The sequence below is a fragment of the Pseudophryne corroboree genome, chromosome 7 (assembly GCF_028390025.1).
Source record: "Pseudophryne corroboree isolate aPseCor3 chromosome 7, aPseCor3.hap2, whole genome shotgun sequence".
Classification (NCBI taxonomy): Eukaryota; Metazoa; Chordata; class Amphibia; order Anura; family Myobatrachidae; genus Pseudophryne; species Pseudophryne corroboree.
Window position 1 is genome coordinate 248,116,791 of NC_086450.1, and position 26,964 is coordinate 248,143,754.

Below are 26,964 nucleotides of genomic sequence, written 5' to 3' on the forward strand. Positions count from 1 at the left end.
ACTCAGCTGCAACAACTAAATCAGTCCCTGACTAGACATAAGGCTCCAACAGGACACAAACATGTCACTGCTCACTCTAAGCAGGCTACTTCATCCTCACAATCCTCTCTGATGTCTCATCTGTAGAGGAGGGGTAGCATACGGCTCTTTCTGACACAAACCCCTGTGCTGCAGAAGGGGAAGCTCCTATGTTAGTAAAAGTCCTTGCCTTTGTGGATGCTATTAAGCATATTCTCCAACTCTCAGATGAGGAGGAAACCACTACACTGGCTAAGAAAACTGATATGTTTAAGAAGCAGAAGGTGGTTAAAACTGAATTACCCCATTCTGATTATTTATTGGACTTTAGACGGGAACCCTGGACTACTCCCGGTGAGAAGTTCCCTGTCTCTAAAAGGACTTTAGCTTGTTATCCTCTACCAGCAGAGATATGTAACAAATGGGAAAATCCACTGCTAGTGGACTCTCATGTCACCCGCCTCGTGGTATCATCCACTCTGCCTGTTACTACTGTCACCTCCATGAGAGAACTAACAGATGAACATATTGAGGGTTGCCTGAAATCTATTTATTCCCTTACAGGGGCTATACAAAGACCCACTATAGCTGCTTCCTGGACCGCAAAGGCTATAGAGGAGGAGCTGCCTGAGGATATTTCTGAGGAAGGCAGACTATATCTGCTTCATATTAAAACCGCTTCTTGCTATATTGAGGAAGCATCATCCGAGGCTGGAGTGTTGGCCGCTAAGGTGTCTGCTACGTCCATTCTGGCACCAGTATACTGTGGTTAAGACCTTGGAAGATAGACCTAGATTCCAAGAAAACCTTGGAAATTCTCCCCTTCACAGGTGATATTCTTTTTGGGGAAGAACTAAATAAGATTGTGTCTTCTTTGGCGGCGGCCAAGACAGCCTTTCTACCCCTGACTAACCCTGCTCAGAAGGCTAAAAGTACCACTTTCTCCGGCAGGGTCCGCAGGTTATCCACAGGATAACATTGGGATATGATGACATGACAGCGGATTTGCACCAATCGGTCAAAGTTTTCGACCTCCCAGCATGCAACGGGCCCGTCCGTATATCCCCGCCTCCTGGCTCAGATGAATCAGTTTTTTGTTTGGTGCGGTAGGAAATGGACCGTGGTCAAGAGGACTGCTGGTTTTTTAGCAGCCATAAGCTTTTTTATTTTATTTTTTTATTTTTATAGTCTTACTATTTTTTTTGAGCAATCTTTCTAAAAGTATCTTAGGAAGCGTCGCTCAAACAGCTCCCCGCCGGGTCACGACAATGCTTACCCAAGAGTACAGGGCATCTGGGTTGGATGTACTAGCAAGTCCAGAAGACGTTACCAGGCTGTGGCCGGAGCATGTGGAGAAGGTAAGGCATCGGTTCTGCTTAGAGGGGGACACAGCTGCACTGTTTTGGGAAGAGACTACCAAACAGTCGCTGACGCGGCTGCCACCTAGGGTGCACCAGCGTTAGGCCCTAGGGATCATAGGCTCCAGGGGTAGTATGAGGCCACGATCCCTAGGGTTGATGTCAGCAGTGGGGAGTCAGACACTCCCTTGGTCGTCCCTACCCCCGGTTCATGATCAGTTTCCTCTGAGTCTCCCACCATAAACTGATTTCCCTCTTCCGTCTGAGAGACTGTGTATCTAAGGGGACCCAGTCGCAGCATAGGCGGCTGTGTGACTGGTGCGTCAGTATTCACTGAGTGTCTCTGTTCACTCTGTAGGTGCGTCAGTGTTCACTGAGTGTCTCTGTAGGTTCACGGGGCGAGTGTGTACACTATTAGCGTATGGATCCACTCAGCGTTCGCTAACGTATTGATCGATCCTGGAAGCGTAGTGAGTCTCCCTGTATCCCACTCTACTGAACCGGGTAATACAGCACTAAGTCTCTATCTACCTTTGAGTACGAATAGTTGTTAAGTGCCTGATGCATATGAGTCTGATAACTATTGCTGTTGTTTTCTTTCACTGTGCAACTGAATACAGTTAAATCCTATATAAGATAATGCAGTAATATGTCTCCTACATACTCGAAATGTATTTGCAGTTGATTATGTGCTCATATTGCTTATTTATATTAATGTATAACCTGTGACTGATTGATAGTGGGATTGCTGACTTTACTATAATTCTGTCAGTTTTTCTGTGTGATTTATTTATCATGCCTAAGAGCGGCAAGGGTGAGGAAAATACACTTTCCAAAGCAGCACCAACACTCATTTCATGTTTGGCTTGCGAAGCTGGGTTAACCTATCAGGATCTGGTTCAGAAGGGATTATGTGCAAAATGTTTTAGCTGTCATGAAGCCTTAAATAACCGAGACAAGCATAGTTTCTAGTTGAACCTTCATGGGCTACTTGACACAGACCTTATCCAATATAGCTGAGCAGATAATGCCAGCTCCTATACCAGGGATAGGTTACTCTATTAACCCTTACATGAATGTTGCATTCATTCTAAGGTTTATCCACCTTGGGAATTAGCTGCCCCTCAACAAAAGCAGGCTGAGGTCAGTAAATCATGTAGACATGATACTCTACACATGTTTCAGATGAGGATTCATCGGAGGATGAGGACTCATTGCACTTCGGAGGAAGGTCTCAGCTCAGTGGACATACCTGAGCTAATTAGTGTTATGTAAGCCATTCTATCCTTAGAAGAGGCAGCAGAGCCTTGGTTAAAAACTAAGGCATCTGTGTTTAAACATCCCAAAACAGCTGATTGAAATTATGCTAGAGGTTTGGGTTACGCCCAGTATGAAGTTAGAATTCCAAGAAATGGAATTCCAATTATTCTCGTCCAACTGGGGACTATTTAAAAAAGAGAGGTAGCTCCCAAAGTAGATTCGTATGTCATAGATTGGTACAAAAATCTACATTACTTCTGCTTTCAACAAAAATAAATGATGTCCTTGTCAATCATTAGACCAGCCATGGCTTCAACCTGGACAGCGTAAGCAGTGGCAGCCTGTGCTGATGCATTGAAGGAGGATCTTTCAATGGCATCTAGAGAGCAAAAATACCATATTGCACATATCAAGCAGGCAGCGATAAGCGGCCCTGGATATGGGTACAATTGCCTCTCAGGCATCAGCTTCAGCAGTAGCAGCTCGCAGACCGGGTTGGTTATGTACATTGAAAGCTGACTCAGAATCCAGGAAGGTTCTGGAGTCTTAACCATGTTTACTGGAGATATTCTTTTTGGTAAAGAATTAAACAGTATTTTGGAGTCAGAAGCAGACTCCAAGAAAGTGAAGTTTTCCTTTCACACATAAATTGAAGCCTAGTTTCCAGCTTCTCGGTCCTTTCGGAATCAAGGAAAAGCAAAAGGAAAGGGTTTTGGCAAACAGTCCCAATCCAACAAGTCTGGTAAGATTAAAAGGTATTGAACTACCAGAGGACCGTTTTTCAAATCAGAAGATAAGCAGTCAACCTGATGGTGCAGTCCTCCACCTGGGGGAACCCAGGGTGAGAGGCTGACTTCTTCAGTTTGCACAGATCTCGCAGCAGTCTACTACAGATGCCTGTGTGCAAGAAGTGGTATCTCACAGTTATGTTCTACAGCCACACCACACTGGACATGCCCAATCTTATCTGATCTTGGAAGCTAAGCAGTGTTAGTCCTGGTTAGTACTTGGATGGTAAACCACCTGGGATTACCAGGTGCTGTAGGTGTTTTTAAGAAACACCCTCATTAAAAGTTTGTACCAGTCCGTCTCCAGTAGAAACGAAGAACAGAGCTTAGCAAGAGGCAGTTCAGGAGTTGCTTCAGTCAGGAGTGATAATTCCAGTTCCTCCTGCACAATGAGGACAAGGTTTTTATTCCAACCTGTTTTTAGTCCAGAAGCCAAATGGGTCGTTCCGGCCCATACTTAATCTGAAAGCGCTGAACAGGTACATTTCCGTGCCTCGGGTTTCATATGAAGGCTTTACGTTCCATTATTTTGGCCATGGAGAAGGAGTATTTTATGGTATACCTGGATATCCAGGATGCTTATCTACATGTTCCTATAGCACTGTCCCATCAGCGCTATGTGGGGATTGCTATCCTCCAGCATCATTTCAGTTTCAGGCCCTACCATTTGGATTGACCACAGCTCCCAGAGTATTCACAAAAATGATGGTGGTGATGGCATCTTATCTCTTTTAGCAGGGGATAAGGATTTTAAAAAGCCATACCTCGAAGACTTTTTAATCCTGGGACAGTCTCATGAATTGTTCAGTGTCATCTGCAACAGACAGCTTGTTACAGGGATACGGTTGACTCATAAATTGGGCAAAGTCATCTCTGGTTCTGTCACAACAGATTACTCACTTGGGGGTTGTGTTGGAATTGGGTATTCAGAGAGTAATTTTACCTCTGAACAAAATATCCAAAATTCACTTAAGAATTCAGTAGTTACTACACAGTCAAACGGTATCCATTTACGCAGTAATGCGCGTGATGGGTTTGATGGTGTAGATATTCGACATGATGGAGTACACTCAGTTCCACTCGATACATCTGCAACGTCTGATCCTTTCCAAGTGGAAAGGTTTTCATCAGACAATAAAAGTGCAGATTATTATCTTCCTCTAGAAGTTGGGAGGTCAATAGCTTGGTGGTTACAGACATTCTATCTGGACAAAGGGAGACTCCTTTGGATATCAGATTGGAAACTCTGACAATGGATGCCAGCCTGCAGTGCTGGGGAGCAGTGTCAGGAAGGAGTTGTTTCCAGGGGCAGTGGACCAATGTAGAAAGTTGCATGCCAAATATATTGGAACTTCGAGCCATATATATGTCATTTATTCAGGCAAAAAAAATCCTTCTGATGAAACCAGTTCGAATCCGCTTGGACATTGCAATGGCAGTAGCGTACCTCAACCATCAGGGAGGAACTTGCAGCCAAAACACAATGAAGAAGGTAAGTCACACGTTAAGGTGGGCAGAACTTCATTATCCAGCCTTGTCCACAGTATTCATTCCAGGAGTCCTAAACTGGGAGGCGTATTTTCTCCATTCATGCAAACGAATAGGCTTTACACCCCAAGGTCTTACAAACTCTGTTAGATAATGGGGGTTACCGGAGATATATCTCATGTTGTCCCATCAGAACAACAAAGTTTCCACATACAGGCCAAGAACAAAGGATCCCAGAGCGACTTTTGTGGATGACTTGTCAACTTTCATCTGGCTCACGTGTTTCCACCAATCACCCTGTGATCCAGGGTGATACGAAAGGTAAGACAAGGTAAGGGTGCCGTGATACTAATAGCTCTGGTTTGGTCCAGAATACATTGGTACACAGATCGCAAGAGGATGTCAATGGATGCTCCATTCCTACTCCTTCAACGTCCAGATCTACTGTCTCAGGGTCCTGATTATCACAAACACCTGGATCGACTGTCTTTGACGGTGTGGCTCTTGAGACTCCAATCCTGAAGGCAAGAGGATTCTCGCAACAAGTAATTCAAACAATGCTCAGAGCAAGGAAACTTTCTTCAGCTCGCATTTATCACCAAAAAAGCAAGCCTATATTCAATGGTGCAGTGATCAAAAATTTGAACCTTGGTTTTTCAGAGTTTCCAGAGTCTTAGCATTCCTTCAAGCAGGAATGCATAAAGGTTTATGGGTGGCTTCCTTGAGAGAACAAGTGTTCCTTGGCTTCCTTGAGAGTACAAGTGTCAGCATTCACTGTATGGTTCCAAAAGAAAATTGCTAACCTGCAGGATGTGCAGACTTTTTCCAGGGAATGTTGCACATTCCACCTCCTTTTGTTCCTGCTTCAGTGCCTTGGGACTTAAGTTTGGTCCTAAAGGCCCTTCAAGTTGCCCCATTTGAACCACTAAAAAGAGTGGATCTTAAATGGTTGACAGCTAAAGTTCTTATTCTGCTGGCTATTGCTTCAGTTAGAAGAGTTTCATATTTAGGGGCATTGTTATGTCGCCCTCCATTTCTGATTTTTTTTATCCATATAGAGCTGTTCTTAGAACCAAATCTGGGTCTCTCCCTAAGGTGATGTCTAAATTCCACCTTAACGAAGAAATTGTAGTCTCGGTCTTCCAGGGGCCGGACCTTTCTGCGGGAGATGCATCGTTGGACGTAGTCCGTGCCTTAAGGCTCTACGTGGATCGTACCAGTGCCATCAGAAAGACAGACACTCTCTTCGGTCTCTATGGATTTCACAAGAGAGGATGGCCTGCTGATAAGCAGACACTGGCGAAGTGGCTTCAGATGAAAATTTCAGAAGCATTCTCTCATGCTGATCTCCCTGTTCTGACTAATGTCTCTACTCATTCTACTCGTAAAGTAGGTCCATTATGGGCAGCACAACGTGGTGCTTCAGCAGAATAGATATGTTAGGTAGCCACATGGTCTCCGTTACCATATTCATTAGACATAATAGATATGCCGTGGATACCTTTGCCTCTCAGGACGCTGAATTCGGGCGAAGGATTCTTTTGTCCATTCAGGAGCATCCCCATCACTAAATTGCTTTGGGACATTCCAAAGTTATCCTGTGGATAACCTGTGGACCCTGCCGGAGAAATATTCGTTATGGTAAGAACTTACCGTTGATAACGTTATTTCTCCTAAGTCCATAGGGATCGCACCCTGACCCACCTGATTTGAGAATCCTTTCACTCACCAACCTCTTCCTACTCGTACAGGAGGGACCGGTATGAATGGTCGACCATGTTAAGGTCGACAGTCATTAGGTCGACCACTATTGGTCGACATTGACATGGTCGACATGGACAAATGGTCGACACATGAAAAGGTTGACATGAATTTTTGATCTGTTTATGCTGTCATTTTTTCCGTAGCATGACCAATTAGTGTACCGCGTCCCCTTGCATGGCTCACTTCATTCGCCATGCTGCTGGCAAGGTGCCTCGCTCTGCTACCGCTGCGCTCGGCACAGGTTACTATTCCCAATCATAGTCCACGTGGATGGTAAAGTATGAAAAAATTAAAAATCTAATTTTTTTTATAAAAAAAGCCATGTCGACCTTTTCATGTTTCGACCTTTCATGTGTTAACAATTTGTCCATGTCGACCATGCCAATGTCGACCAATAGTGGTCGACCTAATGAGTGTCGACCTTAACATTGTTGACCATCTGAACGGATACTGTGCGGAAGGGTGTGCATGTGTGTTCTTCTCGCCTGACTAGGGCTCTCGATAATGCTCCTGCCTTGAGCTTTGGAAAAACAACTAATTTGCCTGAACCAGGAGGCGGGGATATATGGATGGACCTGTTGCATGCTGGGAGGCTGAAAGCTTTGACCGATTGGTGCAAATTCGCTGTCGCGTCCCAATGTTATCCTGTGGACTTAGAAGAAATAACGTTATCAGCGGTAAGTTCTTACCATAACAAATATTTTCACTCCTTTCGACCACAAGAAAAGGTGACGGGTCAGTCATTCCCTGAACAATCTCGCCCTTGTAAATCCTCAAAGGCCAAACTGTCCTGAGAGACACGTCGGCCTGCCACAAAAACAGACAAGCCCAAAGCCTGACGGTACGGGCCAACCCTTGGGGGATCCCAGGGTGGGAGGTTGACTTCTGCACTTCGCTCAGGCTTGGGACACGACCACGTAAGACGTTTGGGTGCTAGAAGTTGTCTCTCACGGGTACGCCGTCTCATTCAAGGGACGCCCCCTCACAGGTATTTCACCACTGGCCTACCATGGGACCTGATAAAGGCGCAAATCTTGCAAACTGTGGTCAGTTCTCTCCTTCACTCTGGAGTGATTGTGCCTGTTGCTCAGTCCCAAAAGGGTAGAGGTTACTACTCGACCCTGTTTCTGGTTCCAAAACACGACGGGTCGCACCGCCTATTCTCAACCTCAAAGCTTTAAACAAGTTTATGAAAGTATCCAAGTTTCGCATGGAAATGTTGCGTTCAATAGTACTGGCCATGAAGCCTGGGGACTACATGGTTTCCCTGGATATAGAGGATGCTTATCTGCATATTCCTTATGCCACTTCACATCAGCAGTTCCTGCTGTTTGCTTTCTGCAATCTGCATTACCATCTCCAGGCTCTGCCGTTCAGACTGGCTACAGCTCCTCGCATCTATACCAAGGTCATGGCAGTTATGACGTCTCATCTCCGTCGCCAGTGGGTACGGATTCTTCCGTACCTGGACGACTTGCTGATTCTGACAAACTCTCGGGAAGTTCTCCTCAGTCATCTCCAACTGACGGTAACCTTCCTACAAGCCCACGGTTATCTGATAAATTGAACAAAGTACTCCCTGGTTCTGTCTCAAAGCATGGTACACCTACGGGCGCTTCTGGATACTCACAGTCAAAGACTGTATCTGTCGCCAGACAAAGTCCTGAAAATGTAGAACAAGATAAGTCACGTTCTTCAATGTCCTCGAATGTCTGTACACTCGACTATGCAAATTCTCGATCTGATGGTGTCTTTCTTTTTTGAAATTCTTTATTTTTGCGTGGTCAGGTACATAAAGAAGGCATTCTAGGAGTACAAGGGACATATGGCCAACATAGCCAGTGTCCAAAATAGACCACAGTTTTCCAGTGAGTAACAGGGTTAATTGGTATGGGAAAAACAATCAAGTTCAAACATGGGAATCGGGGGGGGGGGGGAGAAGAGAAACAGGGGGGGGGGGGAAATAACCACATTTGTAACCATACATAATATAAGTCTTGAGAACAGGACGGTCATAATAGGGGGGGGAGGAAACGGAGAAGAGACACGGACAGAGAGGGTAATAGGAGGAAGAGATAATTGAGAAAGATAGGAGATGAGATAAGGAGGAATGTCAAAGGGAGAAGTAAGTGGGTGCCCATGGGTCTACGGGAGGAGCTGGAGCAGGTGGAGGGAGCCGGCTAACCACGTTCAGCGGCGAGCCAGGGAGCCCAGACCCGCTCGAAGACGTGGCCCCGGTCGTGGAGGTAATAGGTTATCTTTTCCATTGAGGCGATGTGCCAGATTTTAGCTTTGAGGGATAGTAGGGAGGGTGGTAAGGGGTTCTTCCAGTTGAGGGCGATCAGTGATTTAGCTGCGGCTAGAATGTGTGAGGTCAGCTTTTGGGAGAATTTATTGAGGAGTGGGGGGGGATAACACAGTAAGGAGACCCAAGGGTCTTTCATTACAGGGGATTCTAGAAGTGAGTTGAGGAGGGAGTGGACCAGATCCCAGAAGGGGACGATAACCGGGCAGGTCCACCATATGTGGAGCATAGTACCTCTCTCCCCACAGTTCCTCCAGCAGGCTGGAGAGGAGGACGGGAAAAATTTGTTAAGACGGTCGGGGGTATAGTACCAGCGGTAATAAACTTTGTAGGCCGTTTCCTTAAAGGCGGTGGCAATAGAGCTTTTAGCAATCCCTAGTCTCATGTCCTCCCAATCCTGAGTTTCAGGTGGGGGCCCGAGGTCCCGTTCCCATGCAAGTTCATGGGGCCGGGATAGGGGCAGGGAAAAATCCAGTAGGAGAGAGTAAAGTTGGGAGATTGTGCCTTTGGAGGAGTGGGAGTTGACACATAGGGATTCAAAGGGAGTAAGGGCACGGAGTAAGGCGGTGGAAGGGAGGGAGGTTAAAAAGTGGCGTATTTGTAAGAATTGAAAGGGGTTGAGTGGCTGTGAGGGGGTTTTCTGCTGGAGGTCCGGGAGGGACAGCCATTGGCCTCGATCGGCAAAGTCGATTGGGAATTTAAGGCCCAGAGTTATCCACGTCCGGGATCTCGTAGCTGAGAGTCCGGAGGGAAACATGGGGTTCTGCCAGATGGGGGTTAAGGGTGAGGGTGTAGTAGTGAGACCCCACTTCAGAGAGAGGGTGTCCCAGGTTTTGAGGTTGAATTTGATGGTGGGAAGAAGTTTAGAGGTTGGGGGTCGAGAGGCAGAGGGGAGTCCCCATAGGGGGGTCAGATCTGGGATGCCAATGAAGGCTGCTTCGATGTCCAGCCAAGAAACCGATCCTGGAGGAGCGTAGGAAGTGACAATGTGGGATAAGTGGGAGGCGAGGTAGTATAATTTGACATCGGGAAGTCCTCTGCCTCCCATGGAGGTTGCTCTTTTCAGGGTGTTGGCAGCAATGCGGGGAGGTCTGTGGTTCCAAATAAAGCGCACAAGGGCTCGTTGGATATTGCGGAGGAAGGGGGCCGGGACCGCCACAGGGAGAGTCTGGAAAAGGTAGAGCCATTTGGGGATTATGGTCATTTTAACTGCTATGATCCTGCCCAGCCACGAGATGAAGAGACTGTTCCAAGAGGTCAGGTCGGCTAGTGTGTTGGTAAGAAGGGGTGGGAAGTTTTCCCGGAAGAGGGAGTCGTAACGCGGGGTTAGGTATATCCCTAGGTATTTTATCTTTGAGGGTTGCCATTTAAATTTAAAATTGGTGCGAAGGGACTCCGCCTGGTGTTGGGGGATATGTAGCATCATGGCCTCAGATTTGGAGTAGTTGATCTTGTAGCCTGAGATGAGGCTATAGGCTTGTAGAACCGAGAATAGGTTTGGGAGTGAAATAAGGGGCTGGGTCAGGGAGAGTAGGATGTCATCTGCGAAGAGGGAGATTTTGGGATCTGTGGGGCCTACCTTTATTCCGTGTATATCTGGATGTGTTCTAATTTGAGAGGCAAGGGGTTCTATAATAAGGGCAAATATTAGGGGGGAGAGGGGGCAGCCCTGACGTGTGCCATTGGAGATGCTAAGTGGGGCGGATGGGGTACCATTGATAAGGACGGTGGCCGAGGGGGTGGAGTATAATGCTAGGATGCTGGTGAGGAAGCCACCGGACAAGCCATAGGCCTCCAAGGTGGGTCTCAAGAAGTCCCAGGAGATCCGGTCAAATGCTTTTTCGGCATCTAAGGAAAGCATGATCGTGGGGCATCTCCTGGAATTAGAGATATGTATAAGGTCAATGGCACGTCTGGTGTTGTCTCTTGCCTGGCGGCCCGGGATAAAGCCTACTTGGTCGTAGTGAACAAGGGAAGGGAGGTATGGGTTAAGACGGTTGGCCAGGATCTTAGCGAAGATTTTCAGGTCTAGGTTCAGGAGGGATATGGGGCGATAGCTTGCGCAATTAAGGGGGTCCTTGCCTTCTTTGGGGATCACCACAATTCTAGCCTCTAGCATCTCAGGGGGAAAAGGGTCGCCTTGGACAATCCCGTTGAAGAGAGAGTGTAGGTGGGGGGAGAGAAGGGCAGAGAATTTCTTGTAGTAGAGAGCGGTGAACCCATCTGGGCCCGGAGATTTGCCGGTTTTTTGCATGAGTATAGTCTGGGTGATTTCTTCCACCGTAATCTCACCGTTGAGAAGGTCCAAGGCGTCCGGGGGTAGTCTGGGTAGTTTAGAAGCAGAGAGAAAGTGGGAGATAAGGTCGGATCGAGGTTGGGGGGAAGAGCCCGGTGGAGGGGGCGGAAGGTTGTATAGGTCGGTGTAGTAGGATTGGAAGGCAGCTCTAATGGCTGTGGGGTCCTGAATAAGTTGGTTGAGAGAGTTTCTGATAGTGACAATGTTGGTTTTGGCTCTTGTGGAGCGGAGTCGAGCCGCCAGGATCCTGTCCGCCTTGTCACCCTTCTCATAAAAGGACTGGCGAAGCCACTTAAGGCGCTTGGCCACCCGTGTAGTAAGAAGAAGATCGAGTTCCGCTTTAATGGTGCGAAGTTCGGACAAGACCGCCTGGTCGGAAGACGCCTTGTGTTGGGTCTCAAGTGCATGGAGTTTAATGGAGAGCCTGTTGTATTGGGAAAGGGATTGCTTTTTAGCTTTTGAGGCTAGGCTGATGAGGTGTCCTCGAAGGACAGCCTTGTGCGCCAGCCAGAGGGTGGGTCTAGAAATATCGGGGGAGTCATTTAAGGTGAAATAATCAGAGATTTTGTCTTGGAGATGGGACTTTGTCTCAGGGTTGTGTAGGAGGGAATCGTTGAGGCGCCATGTCATAGGGCGAGGACGGGAAGCCAGACCTGCGAGGTCGCAGGAGATGGGGGCGTGGTCGGACCAGATCAGTGGGTGGATATGGGCATCGCGGAGGTTCAAAGCAAGATCATGACTGAGCAGGACCATATCAATGCGGGAGTAGGAGTTATGCGGGGCAGAGTAGAAGGTGTAGTCGCGGGCAGAGGGGTCTTTTATCCTCCAGGAGTCGTAGAGAAGTTGGGATCGCATGAGTCGGAGGAGGGATCTAGAGCGAAGGGAGTCTGACGGGGAAGGAGTAGGGGGAAAGGTAGAGCGGTCTAGCTGTGGATTGAGAACGGAGTTGAAGTCACCTGCAAGTATAAGGTCGCCCTGTCGGACTCGAGTGAGGAGATTATCTATCCTTGTAAAAAACCGTTCCTGTCGCTGATTAGGGGCGTAAACGTTAACCAGGGTGCATATATTATTGTTGAGTTTACCCACTAGGACAAGGAATCGGCCGTCTTTGTCAGCATGAGAGTCTAGGAGTTCAAAAGACAGGTGGCGGGCAATTAAGATCGCTACTCCACGTTTTTTGGCTAGGTGATCGCAGGCATGAAAGGAAACGGGAAATGGTTTACATTGCAGGGTAGGGTGAGATTCGTGCACGAAGTGAGTTTCCTGTAGGAAAATCAAATCGCCTCTATGGTGTTTAAGGGAGGTAAATAGCTTGCCTCTCTTTTGAGGGCTGTTCAAGCCCTTCACATTATGGGAGAGTACCCGGAGACCCATGGGCAGGCAGCAGTGAGGTGGTCGGATTTGAAAGGGCGGGAGTGGTTGGGGGTGGAGAAGGGGGAGGGGGAGACAGATCGAAGATATATGAAATGAGAGAGAGTGTGGTCAGAGGAGGGGTGGTAGGGGAAGAGGACCGGAGGGGGTGGGGGGGTGGTTGGTCGTCTGGCGGAGGAGGCCAGGACCGGTAAAGCTGACAAGGGGAAGGAATACTAGGCGTTGGGGAAGCACCTAGGTCAGCGGTAGGGCCCGGGGCCCTGTGGGGGCGCGGCATGGGGCCCCGATCGCGGGTCACGAGCCGCTCGGGGAAAGACAGGAGGCAAGCCTCCCCTGGGGGTACCTGAGGGAGAGAGCTGGAGAGAAGACAGGAAGAGATGATAGCCGGAGCGCCCGCCCCAAGGGGCGGAGAATAGGAGGAGGGGGAGGAGGGGAAAGAGTGGGTCAAGTATCTGCATGGGAACATATCAAGAGAGTAACTTTTGAATATGTGGGCAGTTAGACATTTAAACTACCAAACGATGTAACATTTCAATAGAGGATAACAACAATATTATTGTGAAGCAACCGAGGGGTCAGGAGGTAAGGTCACTAAGAACCTAAGGTAATGTAGCACTTCAGGTGGGGGGGTACGACCAGAAGTGATCGTCCCAATTCAATGTAGGGTGCTGTAGCGTAGAGAGGTGAGAGTTCTCAGGGCACTGGAGGTGGGGCCTGGGAGGCCCCGGAGGACGGCACCGTGAACCACTCAGAACGAGGAGACCGAAGTGAATCTCGCTGTGTCCGTGGTGGGAGGCGTGGAGAGTGGACATCTTGGTCAGGAACGGGGATGCCCAGTTTGGAGAGGAGTGTTTGGGCCTCAGGTTGGTCTCTAGCTGTGAGGAGCTTCCCTTGGTGCCACACTAAGATCCGGAAAGGGAAACCCCAACGGTACTTCACGTTGTGACGGGAGAGCAGGGAAGTGATGGGTTTGAAGTCCCTGCGTTTAGCTAAGGTTAGCGGGGATAAATCCTGAAAAATCTGGAGTGGGGTGTTTTGGAAAGTCACAGATCCCAGCCGTCGGGCCTCCCTCATAACGGCCTCCTTTGCAGTGAAGTAGTGCATTCGGAGAATGACATCTCTGGGCTGAGAAGAGTCCTGGGAGCGCGGCCGCAAGGCCCGGTGGGCTCGGTCCAGGAGGAGATGTTCCTCGGGGGTGTCGGGCGATAGGTGTGCGAAAAGGCGTTTAAGGTAGAGTTCAAGATGAGATGCCTCGACCTCCTCAGGGATACCCCGAATCCTCATATTATTTCTCCTTGCTCTATTGTCTTGGTCCTCGTTCTCCTCCCGGAGGTGGGCAACATCCTGACGGAGTTGATGCAACTCGGTCTCTGCTGTTTGCTGGAACGTTACCACCTCTTCGACTCTTCTTTCGAGTTGGTCAGTTCTGGAGCCGATATCGGCTATATCGGATTTCAGGGAGTGTAGAGCTTGGACTGAGGACTTAATGTCCCGCATCTCCTTAAGGAGGGAGAGGAAGTCCTTACGGGTGAGGGGCGTGAGATCGTCATCTTCGGCCTCCGATTCGGAGGGGGCCTGAGAGGGGCCGGGATTGTCAGGCCTGTTCGTGGCTGGGGTGCCTTTTTTGGTCAGAAATGGTGTGAGGTCGGACCCCTGGGATTTTTTGTTACCCCTGGTCATCTTGGGGGCGTAGGGGGGTAGGTGGAAAGTAGGGTGAGGAATGGGGGTGGCGCTCCCGCTATGAGGCTCAGGGCCAGGGAAGGTGACTCGGGGGCCTTAAGGAGACATTACGGTGTGGTCATCAGCCGAGCCCGGCAGATGGAGTCCGCCCAGGGAGGACCACGAGAGCAGAGGGAGGGCACCCCGGCCCGGACTGGAGAGTGTGAGTCCGAAGTCGCAGGAGAGGGGATCCCGGAGACTATCTCCACCGCTCGGGGACCACAGGGACGCGTCCCGGGCACGGACCAGCCGGCGATCGGGGCAGCCCTGGGGCGGGGACCCGGCGGGGGAGAGGACCGCAGGGTGATGTGAAAGCGGCTCCCAGGTGGGTGCCAGTGGAGGCCTCGGTGGAGTTTAGGTGGATGGAGGCAGAAGGGACCACGGTCCCAGAGACTCACCAAGCGGCCGCCGCTGGAGCGGGTTGCAGAGAGCCGGAGGTTGAGGGTGGTCCAAGCCGGCACCTCCCAAGAGAGCGTATAGGGGCTTCGAGGTGGGTGGCAGGGGTGGAGGAGATCCCTTCAGTCTCAGGAGGGGCACAGAGCCAGTGATTGATTGAGGTCGCAGGAGAGGGGGGATGGAGCTGCGGGTCTGAGTGTTGGGTGCGGGGTATGATAATCGCCGCACGCAGCCGCTAGAGCTATTCCGTCGGCCTTTCTCTGGAGTAGGTGCTGGCTTCAGGAGATAGGAGAACAGGCAGGGTTATAGAGATATAAGTATAGTGGCTGAGTTGACTATACCAGTATTCGCCACAAGAGGGAGCCTTAGTTACAGCCAGCACCAGTCAGGGAGTTTGATGGGTGCTTTGCCAGTCCCAAGATGGCCGCCGCTTATCAGTGAGAGTTAGGTCCACCGGAGGACTCCCAGTCGTCGATCCCCGCCAGCGGGGGAAGAGATCTTGCTAGATCTTGCTTGCAGTGTTGTGTGAGACGGGGGAGGAAGGGCAGGCGCCTGGAGAGGTCGGGAATCGGCCAGGTAAAGTCTAGAGGCCGGGCGGCGCCAACCGCAAGATGGCCGCCGGCTGCCAGCCAGACACTTCTCGGCCCTTACCTCCCGCCGATCGTCCGGTCCCTGGTCTCCTGCGAGGATCAGCGCCCGGTGGGTGAGTCCCCCAGTGCCAGGGAGAGCCTTTCAGGTGGGTGGGAGAGTCTGCAGGGTCGCCGAACCGGGTCCCAGGAAACGCCGGCACAGCTCCAAAATCGAGGCCCCGGCTTCTGGGGTGGAGGTAGGCCGCAATCCGCAGGGGGCAACGCAGGGCCCCCCCGATTCCGCAGCTTCTTCCTCCAGGTGGTGGGTGTAGTGGTGGGGCTTAGGGGACTAGTCCCTTGTCGGTGGGCCTCCAAATCTGGTCAAAAAGTGGGTTTTGATACAGTGCCAGCCGGAGCTCAGCAGAGACCCGACCTTCCTCTATGCTAGCCAGGCCACGCCCCCCTGATGGTGTCTTTCGACATGATCAAGTATGCTCAATTTCATTCTCGCTCTCTTGAGCGGTTGATCCTCTCCAACTGGAAAGACTTACCTCCCCGGATCAGATCTCAAATGATCTCCTTGACTCCTGAAGTTCATCTGTCACTGGCCTGGTGGCTTCATGACCAGTGACTGACCATGGGTCATCCCTTCTGGATCCCCAACTGGGTCCTTCTAACTATGGACGCCAGTCTTCGTGGCTGGGGAGCTGTGACAACGCAGGGCTCATTTCAGGGTCGTTGGACTAGGGAAGAATCTCTGCTTCTAATCAATATACTGGAGTTGTGGGCAGTGTTCAGTGCATTGACTCTGGCTCGACCTATTCTACAGAACAGACCTGTTCAAGTTCAGTCGGACAATGCCACCACGGTGGCCTATATCAACCATCAAGGCGGCATTTGCAGCCGCATGGCAATGACGGAAGTGTCCAACATTCTGCGTTGGGCGGAACACAATCTACGGGCCATATCTGCGGTATTCATCCCAGGTGTACTCAACTGGGAAGCAGACTTCCTCAGTTGTCAGGATGTTCATGCAGGAGAGTGGACTCTTCATCCCGAGGTCTTTCAACTCCTGGTAGACAGATGGGGTCTCCCGGATGTGGATCTCATGGCCTCTCGACACAATCACAAGGTTCCGGTGTTCGGATCTCGATCCAGGGATCCTCAGGCAGCGTTCGTGGATGCGTTGGCAGTTCCGTGTACCTTTAGCCTGCCTTACATCTTCCCTGTGCCCAGAGTTCTTTAAAAGTTCAAACAAGAAGGAGGAAACCTTATTCTAGTCACTCCATCGTGGCCCAGACGTCACTGGTTCTCAGACCTCCAGGGCCTCTCAGTGGAGCAACTCCTTCTCTTCCTCAGCGTTGGGATCTTCTGCTTCAGGGTCCTTGTCTTCATCCATACCTGGCCTGGCTGTCTTTGACGGCGTGGTTCTTGAAGCTTCGCTTCTAAGGTCCAAAAGTTTTTCCGAGGTGGTCATTCAGACTATAGAAGATATATAATAAAGAAGCTCGTGTTAAATGATGTTGAATGCTCATACCTGTAAAAAAATATAATGGGTTAATTAATATAATGTTTACATCTCTCTTATGAGAATGTCAGATTGGAGTTTTTTTAAGGTTTTTTGAATATGGAGGGTTCCGATGTAAAGTCCGGAATGGACTCCACCGGAATTGATTCCACCGTGGCCGATAGGCCAAGTACCTCTGAGTATACCTATTAAAGAAACTGCATCAGGATTTACATCATTTCAGTTATATGCAAATATAAGAACGTGGCCACATAGTATATCACTTGTATATATTGCGGTTATTACGAAGAAGTGGTTGGTAAAAGACTGATTCGGTCCAGAGACTGTATTGATCCACCTCCATATGAAAATCCAATTTGGTTAATTTCGCTACTATTTGGAATATTATTGATTTCTGATTATTTTTATTCATCTAATATAGGGATAGATAATTTTATCTGTATGGTAATAGTATACTTGATTGAATTTTATAAGGCGCCTTGATTCTATTTGTGCATTGTTCAAAGTGATTTGTGTATTAAATATATATTTTTTAAATATACACATGTGATTTCACTCATTTCAAAGCCTGAGGTAAAAATATCAATAAGCGCAGAGTGACCTTGAATTCATTGTAGTTATTCCCCTATGTCCAATAGGAGTGTATATATTTTATTGTGCTTACACAGGCACAATTGACATTATGCAGCTGATTAAAAATGTACCCTTTTTAGGGTTATTAGATTGTCAAAGGTAATTGTAATTATTAATAGCGCCAAGAGACATCTGAAGAGTATTAATGGAGCTGCTTACACATACATAAGCGAGTGTAAATTATATCTTTACTATGGTCATTCAGACTATGCTGAAGACCCGAGGCATTTCTTAAAAGACGTTTAGACTTAGGCCTTCGTCTTGCCTCTCTCAAGGTACACAATTCTGCCTTGTCTGTCTGGTTCCAACGCAAGGTTGCCTCCATTCCTGAGGTACACACCTTACTTCAGGATGTGATTCGCATTCATCCTCCCTATGTCCCTCCAATGACTCCATGGGATCTGTCTATTGTTTTGGAGGCTCTTCAAAAAGCCCCATTCGAGCCTCTTGACTCTGTGGACCTTAGATGGTTGACGGCCAAGGTTCTCTTCTTTGCCTCTGCAAGGAGGGTTTCAGACTTAGGTACATTGTCCTGTCATCCCCCCTTTCTGATTTTCTACCGTGACAGGCCGGTTCTCCGGACTAGACCTGGTTACCTCCCTAAAGTGGTTTCGTCTTTTCACCTTAACCAATAGATTGTGGTCCCGGCCTTTATCTCTTCAGACCTGACGGCTAAGGATTGTTCTTTGGATGTTGTTATGGCCCTACTTATCTACATAGACCGTACTGCCTCTGTCAGATGCTCTGATGCCCTTTTTGTTCTTTTTGGATTTCGCAAGCATGGCTGCTTGCTAATAAGCAGACACTGGCCAGATGGATTAGAATGGTGATTGCACATGCTTATGTTCGGGCTGATCTTCCAGTTCCAGCTTTGATTTCTATCCATTCTACTCGGTCTGTAGGACCTTCTTGGGCGGCAAGCCGCGAGGCATTCGCCGACCAATTGTGGTCTTCAGTACACATGTTTCTTAGGTTTTATGCCTTTGATATCTTCACCTCCCAGGATGCTTCTTGCTGCCAATTTCAGCCTGAATTCACTCCACACTTTCAGGAATGGTTTGATTGAGGTGATTACTGCCAAAGTATTTTCAACCAGTTATTAAATCCAAGGTTTCACATACTTTTTCCACCTTGCACTGTGAATTTTTACTCAGTGCATTCAAGAAAGACATTAAAATGTATGATTATTTATATATCAGTACTTTAAGCAGACTGTATTTCTCTTTTCTCGTGAGTTAAATGAAGAGCAGATCACGTTTTGTGACCAGTTTATTCAGAAATCCATGTAATTCCAAAGGGTTCACATAAATTTTATTGTCACTGTAAGTAGGGATGATGACAACATCATGTGTGCATACACACTGAGCATCAGGAGCCAGCTGTGACCTCTTATCATTAATGTATGTTACTTTCTCTCTGTCCTGACAGCAAACCAAGGAGAAGGTACGTCTCCTGATCCAGCTGGCAGACAGCTTTGTGGAGAAAGGCCACGTTCATGCCACTGAGCTGAAGAAATGGGTGACTACTGTGAATAAATATTACAGAGAATTCTCACTGCGGATGGGCAAATATCAGTGTTCACTGCAGAGAGCCCTTGGAATCAGCACTGAGGTACTTGACACGCAATGCTCCCCGCTGCTTACATCTCTGTGACAGGGATGTTGCTGTAACTATTTCAGTGACCGTAAAATCAAATTGTTATTTTTGTACGACACCCTGTCCAGACCACACTTTTAACGTCTTAGGCCCAGATTTATCAATCCTTGTAGAGTGAAAAATTGCATGGTTATAAAGTACCAGCCAACCAGCTCCTAACTGCCATGTTATAGGCTGTGTTTGAAAAATTACAGGAGCTGATTAATTGGTACTTTATCAACGTGCAATTTATCACTCTTCGAAGCTTGATAAATCTGGGCCCCAATGTTCTCAAACTAAGTGGCGACATGATACAAAAATCGCACAATTCATTATCTTAATGTGCCTAAAAGTGCCAGCATTTTTGAAAATCAAAGTGAATTCCAGCTACTTTGTGCCATAAACCATTAAAATAGAATTAATTCTAATTGCATATCCTCTATTTTAAGAGCATTCCTGGTATTGTGACACACCCACCTGTCCTGACACACTGATAGGGAATCACCAATCTAATTGTTTAGTGTGGTTCTCAGCCTAAACAAAATAGTAGATTTATATTCCATGCTTATATTTAAGCAAAAGAGATAAAAAAAATTTAAAGGAGAAACTGCAATTTCCAGTGTACAAATCAGGTGGGCACATCCTTGATGCATGGAGTACAACACATCCAGTGCCGGACTGGGGCATGAAGGTCCCACCGGGGGAATGCAGTGATAGGGTCCCATACTTAAGGGTGTGGCCAGCCTACAAAGGGGGAGTGGCCAACCTCCACAGAGGCTTGAAATACACAATAGTCTAGTGCAGTGTAATGCAACATATCTACCATGTATAATAAAAGTGCACAGTCTGGAACCTGATCCCTAGAGGAAGGAGTGGGCACTCAGGCAGTGGGGCCTACCGGTGGTTTCCCTGGTACCCCTGTGGGCCAGTCCGATCCTGAACACATCCTTGATGCATGAAGTGAGTACATCCTTAATCCATGGAATGTGCCACATACTTGGTGCATGCAGTGTGTCTAATTGCTAATGTGCTAAAAGTGATTTGTCTAATAATGTAAGTGAACATCCAGTGTAGTCATTTAATTTGATTTTTTTTTTTAAATGTAAACATTTTATTTATATAAAATAGCCATTTCCGAATGATGATGATGATTATTATTATTACTTATTGATTTAGTTTATTATCCATCAGAAGTATAGGCAGGCTTCCAGCATTGTGTTTGGTAGTATTTATATTAATTACTCTAACAGTCCAGACTCCACAATGTTTCTGCCACTTACTCATTAATCATAAGAAGTGGTAGCAAGGGCAGAGAACGTTATAGAAATGCTGTAACCAATCCAAATGGTCCTCAGGCTGTTCAAGAAACATAATAAAAAATATGATGTCTGAAATATCACGTAAGAGCTGTTAACACAAAAATCTTCACCATTATCGCTCACAGCAAATGTAGAAAAGAAAAAAAAAATTGAAACTTGAAACAGGCGTTTATTAAATAATAATGTAAAAGTACATTCCTTTTAAGTGGACAAACGGATCCTCAGTCTTGATTCTTAATCCTCTGAAGTTATTTTAGCTGTTTGCTAATATGCAGGTGTGAGAGAAAGGCAGAGATTCTGACGGTTGCGTTGTGTTCCATCCTTCATTGCACTGCACAGCGCCGCATACAATATCGTCTAATTTGCCGTGCAGCATGGCTGACTAGACAATGTCGCATGTGACCCCCAGGAGCTCTCAATCCTGCATACACACTAGGCGATATACAGAATTTGGGTATAGGATTTAAGAAGTAGATGGCGCTACTGTGTCTAAGTTAAAAGGATAGGTGAAGAATCTAAAAGGATACTTATCCTGTATGATCTGAATCCTTCTTCAAAATATGGTCTCCTTTTTTGGATGTTATCTTGGATTCAGAGGGTACATAAAAGATATAATTGAAGAAGGATCATGTGTAGAAACTTCCTGACTTTTACTTTTACAGGTTAATATGTAAAAGGTGACTTCACATTTGTGGTGGAGGTAAACCCTCTCACACACATGAATAAAATTCTGTAAACGTCTTTTCGACTTTTTGTTCATAAAAATTATTATGAGAGTATACAATCGCCAGCATACCTCACTTACATAGGGAGAAATCAAGTTACATATGTCAAGGTATCTTTATCACCAGATGCAGAGTTAATGAAACTGGATAAGGGTAATAATTAACAGCGTACCTCACTTACATAGTGAGGGGCTAGAATACTCATATAACGGTTTCTTTGTCATGTGATGCAATGGTAACAGTGAATGTCCGTTAGCGTACCTCATTCACTGTTACCATTGCATCACATGACAAAGAAACCGTTATATGAGTATTTTTATGAACAAAAAGTCGAAAAGACGTTTACATAATTTTATTCATGTGTGTGAGAGGGTTTACCTCCACTACAAATGTGAAGTCACCTTTTACATATTAACCTGTAAAAGTCAGGAAGTTTCTACACATGATCCTTCTTCAATTATATCTTTTATGTACCCTCTGAATCCGAGATAACATCCAAAAAAGGAGACCATTTTTTGAAGAAGGATTCAGATCATACAGGAGAAGTATCCTTTTAGATTCTTCATCTATCCTTTTATGTTAGACACAGTAGCGCCATCTACTTCTTAAATCCTATACCCATTTTTGAACCTATTTGGACTATCTGGGGATAAGTCCAATAGAAGTTACGAGGTGGCACTCAGTCTAGTGAAGCGCCAAGTAATCTCCAAAAAAGCCATTTCTCTGACGTCCTAGTGGATGCTGGGAACTCCGTAAGGACCATGGGGAATAGCGGGCTCCGAAGGAGGCTGGGCACTCTAGAAAGATTTATGACTACCTGGTGTGCACTGGCTCCTCCCACTATGACCCTCCTCCAAGCCTCAGTTAGATTTCGTGCCCGGCCGAGGTTGGATGCACACTAGGGGCTCTCCTGAGCCTTTAGAGAGAAAGTATAGAAAGTAGGTTTTTTATGTTCAGTGAGACCTGCTGGCAACAGGCTCACTGCAGCGAGGGACTAAGGGGAGAAGAAGCGAACCTGTCTGCTTGCAGCCAGCTTGGGCTTCTTAGGCTACTGGACACCATTAGCTCCAGAGGGATCGACCGCAGGCCCAGTCCTTGGTGTTCGGTCCCGGAGCCGCGCCGCCGTCCCCCTTACAGAGCCAGAAGCGACAAGAGGTCTGGAAAATCGGCGGCAGAAGACATCAGTCTTCACCAAGGTAGCGCACAGCACTGCAGCTGTGCGCCATTGCTCCTCACACACACTTCACACTCCGGTCACTGAGGGTGCAGGGCGCTGGGGGGGGGCGCCCTGAGAAGCAATAATAACACCTTAGCTGGCAAAAATACCACAATATATAGCCCCAGAGGCTATATATGTGGGAAAATACCCCTGCCAGAATATAGAAAAAAGCGGGAGAATAGTCCGCGGAAAAGGGGCGGAGCTATCTCCCTCAGCACACTGGCGCCATTTCTCCCTCACAGCTCCGCTGGAAGGAAGCTCCCTGGCTCTCCCCTGCAGTCTACACTACAGAAAAGGGTAAAAAAGAGAGGGGGGGCACTAAATTTAAGGCGCAGTATACAGTTATATAGAAAAAGCAGCTATAGGGGACATAACTCAGTTAGTCCCTGTATTATATAGCGCTCTGGTGTGTGCTGGCATACTCTCACTCTGTCCCCCCAAAGGGCTTTTGTGGGTCCTGTCCTCTGATAGAGCATTCCCTGTGTGTGTGCGGTGTGTCGGTACGGCTGTGTCGACATGTTTGATGAGGATAATGATGTGGAGACGGAGCAGATGCCTTTAGGAGGGATGTCACCCCCTGCGGAGCAGACACCTGAGTGGATGACCTTATGGAAAGAAATGAGTGCACGTATAGACTCTTTACATAAGAAATTTGACGACATACCAAATGTGGGACAGCCGACTTCTCAGCTCGTGCCTGTCCAGGCGTCTCAAAGGTCATCAGGGGCTCTGAAACGCCCGCCACCTCAGACCGCAGACGCAGATGTCGACACTGATACTGACACCAGTGTCGACGACGATGAGTCTAACCTGATGCCCACTAAGGCCATTCACTGCATGATTGAGGCAATGAAAGAGGTGTTACAAATTTATGATATAAACCCAGGTACCACTAAAAAGGGTATTATGTTTGGGGAGAAAAAACTACCCGTAGTTTTTCCCCCATCAGATGAATTAAATGAAGTGTGTGAAGAAGCGTGGGCTTTCCCTGATAAAAAATTGGTAATTCCTAAGAAGGTACTAATGGCGTTCCCTTTCCCGCCAGAGGATAGGTCACGTTGGGAAACACCCCCTAGGGTGGATAAAGCGCTCACACGTTTGTCTAAAAAGGTGGCACTACCGTCTCCGGATACGGCCGCCCTCAAGGAACCTGCTGATAGAAAGCAGGAGGCGATCCTGAAGTCTGTATACACACACTCAGGCATTATACTTAGGCCAGCTATTGCGTCAGCTTGGATGTGCAGTGCTGCCGCTGCGTGGTCAGATACACTGTCAGAAAATATTGACACACTAGACAGAGACACGATCCTGTTAACCATAGACCATATCAAAGACTCAGTCTTATATATGAGAGATGCACAGAGGGAAATCTGCCGGCTGGCATCAAAAGTAAGTGCATTGTCCATTTCTGCTAGGAGAGGCTTATGGACTCGCCAGTGGACAGGAGATGCAGATTCTAAAAGGCACATGGAAGTTTTGCCTTATAAGGGTGAGGAATTATTTGGGGATGGTCTCTCGGACCTAGTTTCCACAGCAACGTCTGGGAAGTCAGCATTTTTACCCCATGTCCCCTCACAGCCTAAAAAGGCGCCGTTTTATCAGGTTCAGTCCTTTCGGACCCAGAAAAACAAGCGTGGAAAAGGCGGGTCTTTTCTGTCCAGAGGCAGAGGTAGGGGAAAAAGGCTGCAACAAACAGCTGGTTCCCAGGAGCAAAAGTCCTCCCCCGCTTCTTCTTCCAAGTCCGCCGCATGACGGTGGGGCTCCACAGGCGGAGCCAGGTACGGTGGGGGGCCGCCTCAAGAGTTTCAGCGATCAGTGGGCTCGCTCACAGGTGGATCCCTGGATCCTTCAAATAGTATCTCAAGGGTACAAACTGGAATTCGAGGCGTCTCCACCCCACCGGTTCCTAAAATCTGCCTTGCCGATTGCTCCCTCAGACAGGGAGGCGGTGCTAGCGGCAATTCACAAGCTGTATTCCCAGCAGGTGATAATCAAGGTACCCCTACTTCAACAAGGCCGGGGTTACTATTCCACACTATTTGTGGTGCCGAAACCGGACGGTTCGGTGAGACCCATTCTAAATTTGAAATCCTTGAACACAATCATAAAAAAATTCAAGTTCAAGATGGAATCGCTCAGGGCGGTTATTGCAAGCCTGGACGAGGGGGATTACATGGTATCCCTGGACATCAAGGATGCTTACTTGCATGTCCCCATTTACCATCCTCACCAGGAGTACCTCAGATTTGTGGTACAGGATTGCCATTACCAATTCCAGACGCTGCCGTTTGGACTGTCTACGGCACCGAGGGTATTTACCAAGGTTATGGCGGAAATGATGATACTCCTTCGAAAAAAGGGAGTTTTAATTATCCCGTACTTGGACGATCTCCTAATAAAGGCGAGGTCCAAGGAACAGTTGTTGGTGGGAGTAGCACTATCTCAGGAAGTGCTGCACCAGCACGGCTGGATTCTGAATATCCCAAAGTCACAGCTGGTTCCGACGACACGTCTACTGTTCCTGGGTATGATTCTGGATACAGTCCAGAAAAAAGTGTTTCTCCCGGAGGAGAAAGCCAGGGAGTTGTCATCTCTAGTCAGAGACCTCCTGAAACCAAAACAGGTATCGGTGCATCATTGCACGCGGGTCCTGGGAAAGATGGTAGCTTCTTACGAAGCAATTCCCTTCGGCAGGTTCCATGCCAGAATTTTTCAGTGGGACCTGTTGGACAAATGGTCCGGATCGCATCTTCAGATGCATCGCTTAATAACCCTGTCTCCAAGAACCAGGGTGTCTCTACTGTGGTGGCTGCAGAGTGCCCATCTTCTAGAGGGCCGCAGGTTCGGCATACAGGACTGGGTCCTGGTGACCACGGATGCCAGCCTTCGAGGCTGGGGGGCAGTCACACAGGGAAGAAACTTCCAAGGACTATGGTCGAGTCAGGAGACTTCCCTTCACATAAATATTCTGGAACTAAGGGCCATTTACAATGCCCTAAGTCAAGCAAAATCCCTGCTCCTACACCAGCCGGTGTTGATCCAGTCAGACAACATCACGGCAGTCGCCCATGTAAATCGACAGGGCGGCACAAGAAGCAGGATGGCAATGGCAGAAGCCACAAGAATTCTCCGATGGGCGGAGAATCATGTACTAGCACTGTCAGCAGTGTTCATTCCGGGAGTGGACAACTGGGAAGCAGACTTCCTCAGCAGACACGACCTCCACCCGAGAGAGTGGGGACTTCATCCAGAAGTCTTCCAGATGCTGGTAAACCGTTGGGAAAAACCACAGGTGGACATGATGGCGTCCCGCCTCAACAAAAAGTTAAAAAGATATTGCGCCAGGTCAAGGGACCCTCAGGCGATAGCTGTGGACGCTCTAGTGACACCGTGGGTGTACCAGTCGGTTTATGTGTTCCCTCCTCTGCCTCTCATACCAAAGTTATTGAGAATAATAAGAAAGCGAGGAGTAAACACAATTCTCGTGGTTCCGGATTGGCCGAGACGAGCGTGGTACCCGGAACTTCAAGAGATGATCTCAGAGGACCCATGGCCTCTGCCACTCAGACAGGACCTGCTGCAGCAGGGGCCCTGTCTGTTCCAAGACTTACCGCGGCTGCGTTTGACGGCATGGCGGTTGAACGCCGGATCCTGAAGGAAAAGGGCATTCCGGAGGAAGTCATTCCTACGCTAATTAAAGCCAGGAAAGATGTAACTGCAAAGCATTACCACCGCATATGGCGGAAATATGTTGCTTGGTGCGAGGCCGGAAAGGCCCCAACAGAGGAATTTCAACTAGGTCGATTTCTGCATTTCCTGCAAGCAGGAGTGAATATGGGCCTTAAACTAGGCTCCATTAAAGTACAGATCTCGGCTCTGTCGATTTTCTTTCAAAAAGAACTAGCTTCAGTAAGTTCAGACATTTGTGAAAGGTGTGCTGCATATTCAGCCCCCGTTTGTGCCTCCTGTGGCACCTTGGGATCTCAACGTGGTGTTGAGTTTCTTAAAATCACATTGGTTTGAGCCACTAAAAACCGTGGATCTGAAATATCTCACGTGGAAAGTGGTCATGTTATTGGCCTTGGCTTCGGCCAGGCGAGTGTCAGAATTGGCGGCTTTATCATGTAAAAGCCCTTATCTGATTTTCCATATGGATAGGGCAGAATTGAGGACTCGTCCCCAGTTTCTCCCTAAGGTGGTGTCAGCGTTTCACCTGAACCAGCCTATTGTGGTGCCTGCGGCTACTAGGGATTTGGAGGACTCCAAGTTGCTAGACGTTGTCAGGGCCCTGAAAATATATGTTTCCAGGACGGCTGGAGTCAGAAAATCTGACTCGCTGTTTATCCTATATGCACCCAACAAGCTGGGTGCTCCTGCTTCTAAGCAGACTATTGCTCGCTGGATTTGTAGTACAATTCAGCTTGCTCATTCTGTGGCAGGCCTGCCACAGCCAAAATCTGTAAATGCCCATTCCACGAGGAAGGTGGGCTCATCTTGGGCGGCTGCCCGAGGGGTCTCGGCTTTACAACTTTGCCGAGCTGCTACTTGGTCAGGGGCAAACACGTTTGCAAAA

The 26,964-nt window shown here is 48.0% G+C and overlaps 1 protein-coding gene and 1 pseudogene across 6 annotated transcripts in view; both read left to right on the forward strand.

The window, feature by feature from the left end:
* KALRN (kalirin RhoGEF kinase) overlaps nucleotides 1-26,964 on the forward strand; it is a 1,402,249-nt gene that overhangs the window by 1,049,099 nt on the left and 326,186 nt on the right. For all 6 annotated transcript variants that reach the window (XM_063934074.1, XM_063934073.1, XM_063934072.1 and 3 more), the window contains one exon: nucleotides 18,922-19,104. In XM_063934074.1, coding sequence (XP_063790144.1) covers nucleotides 18,922-19,104 — 183 coding nt within the window. The remainder of the gene's footprint in view (nucleotides 1-18,921; nucleotides 19,105-26,964) is intronic.
* On the forward strand, nucleotides 3,566-3,684 carry LOC134947301 (5S ribosomal RNA; annotated as a pseudogene).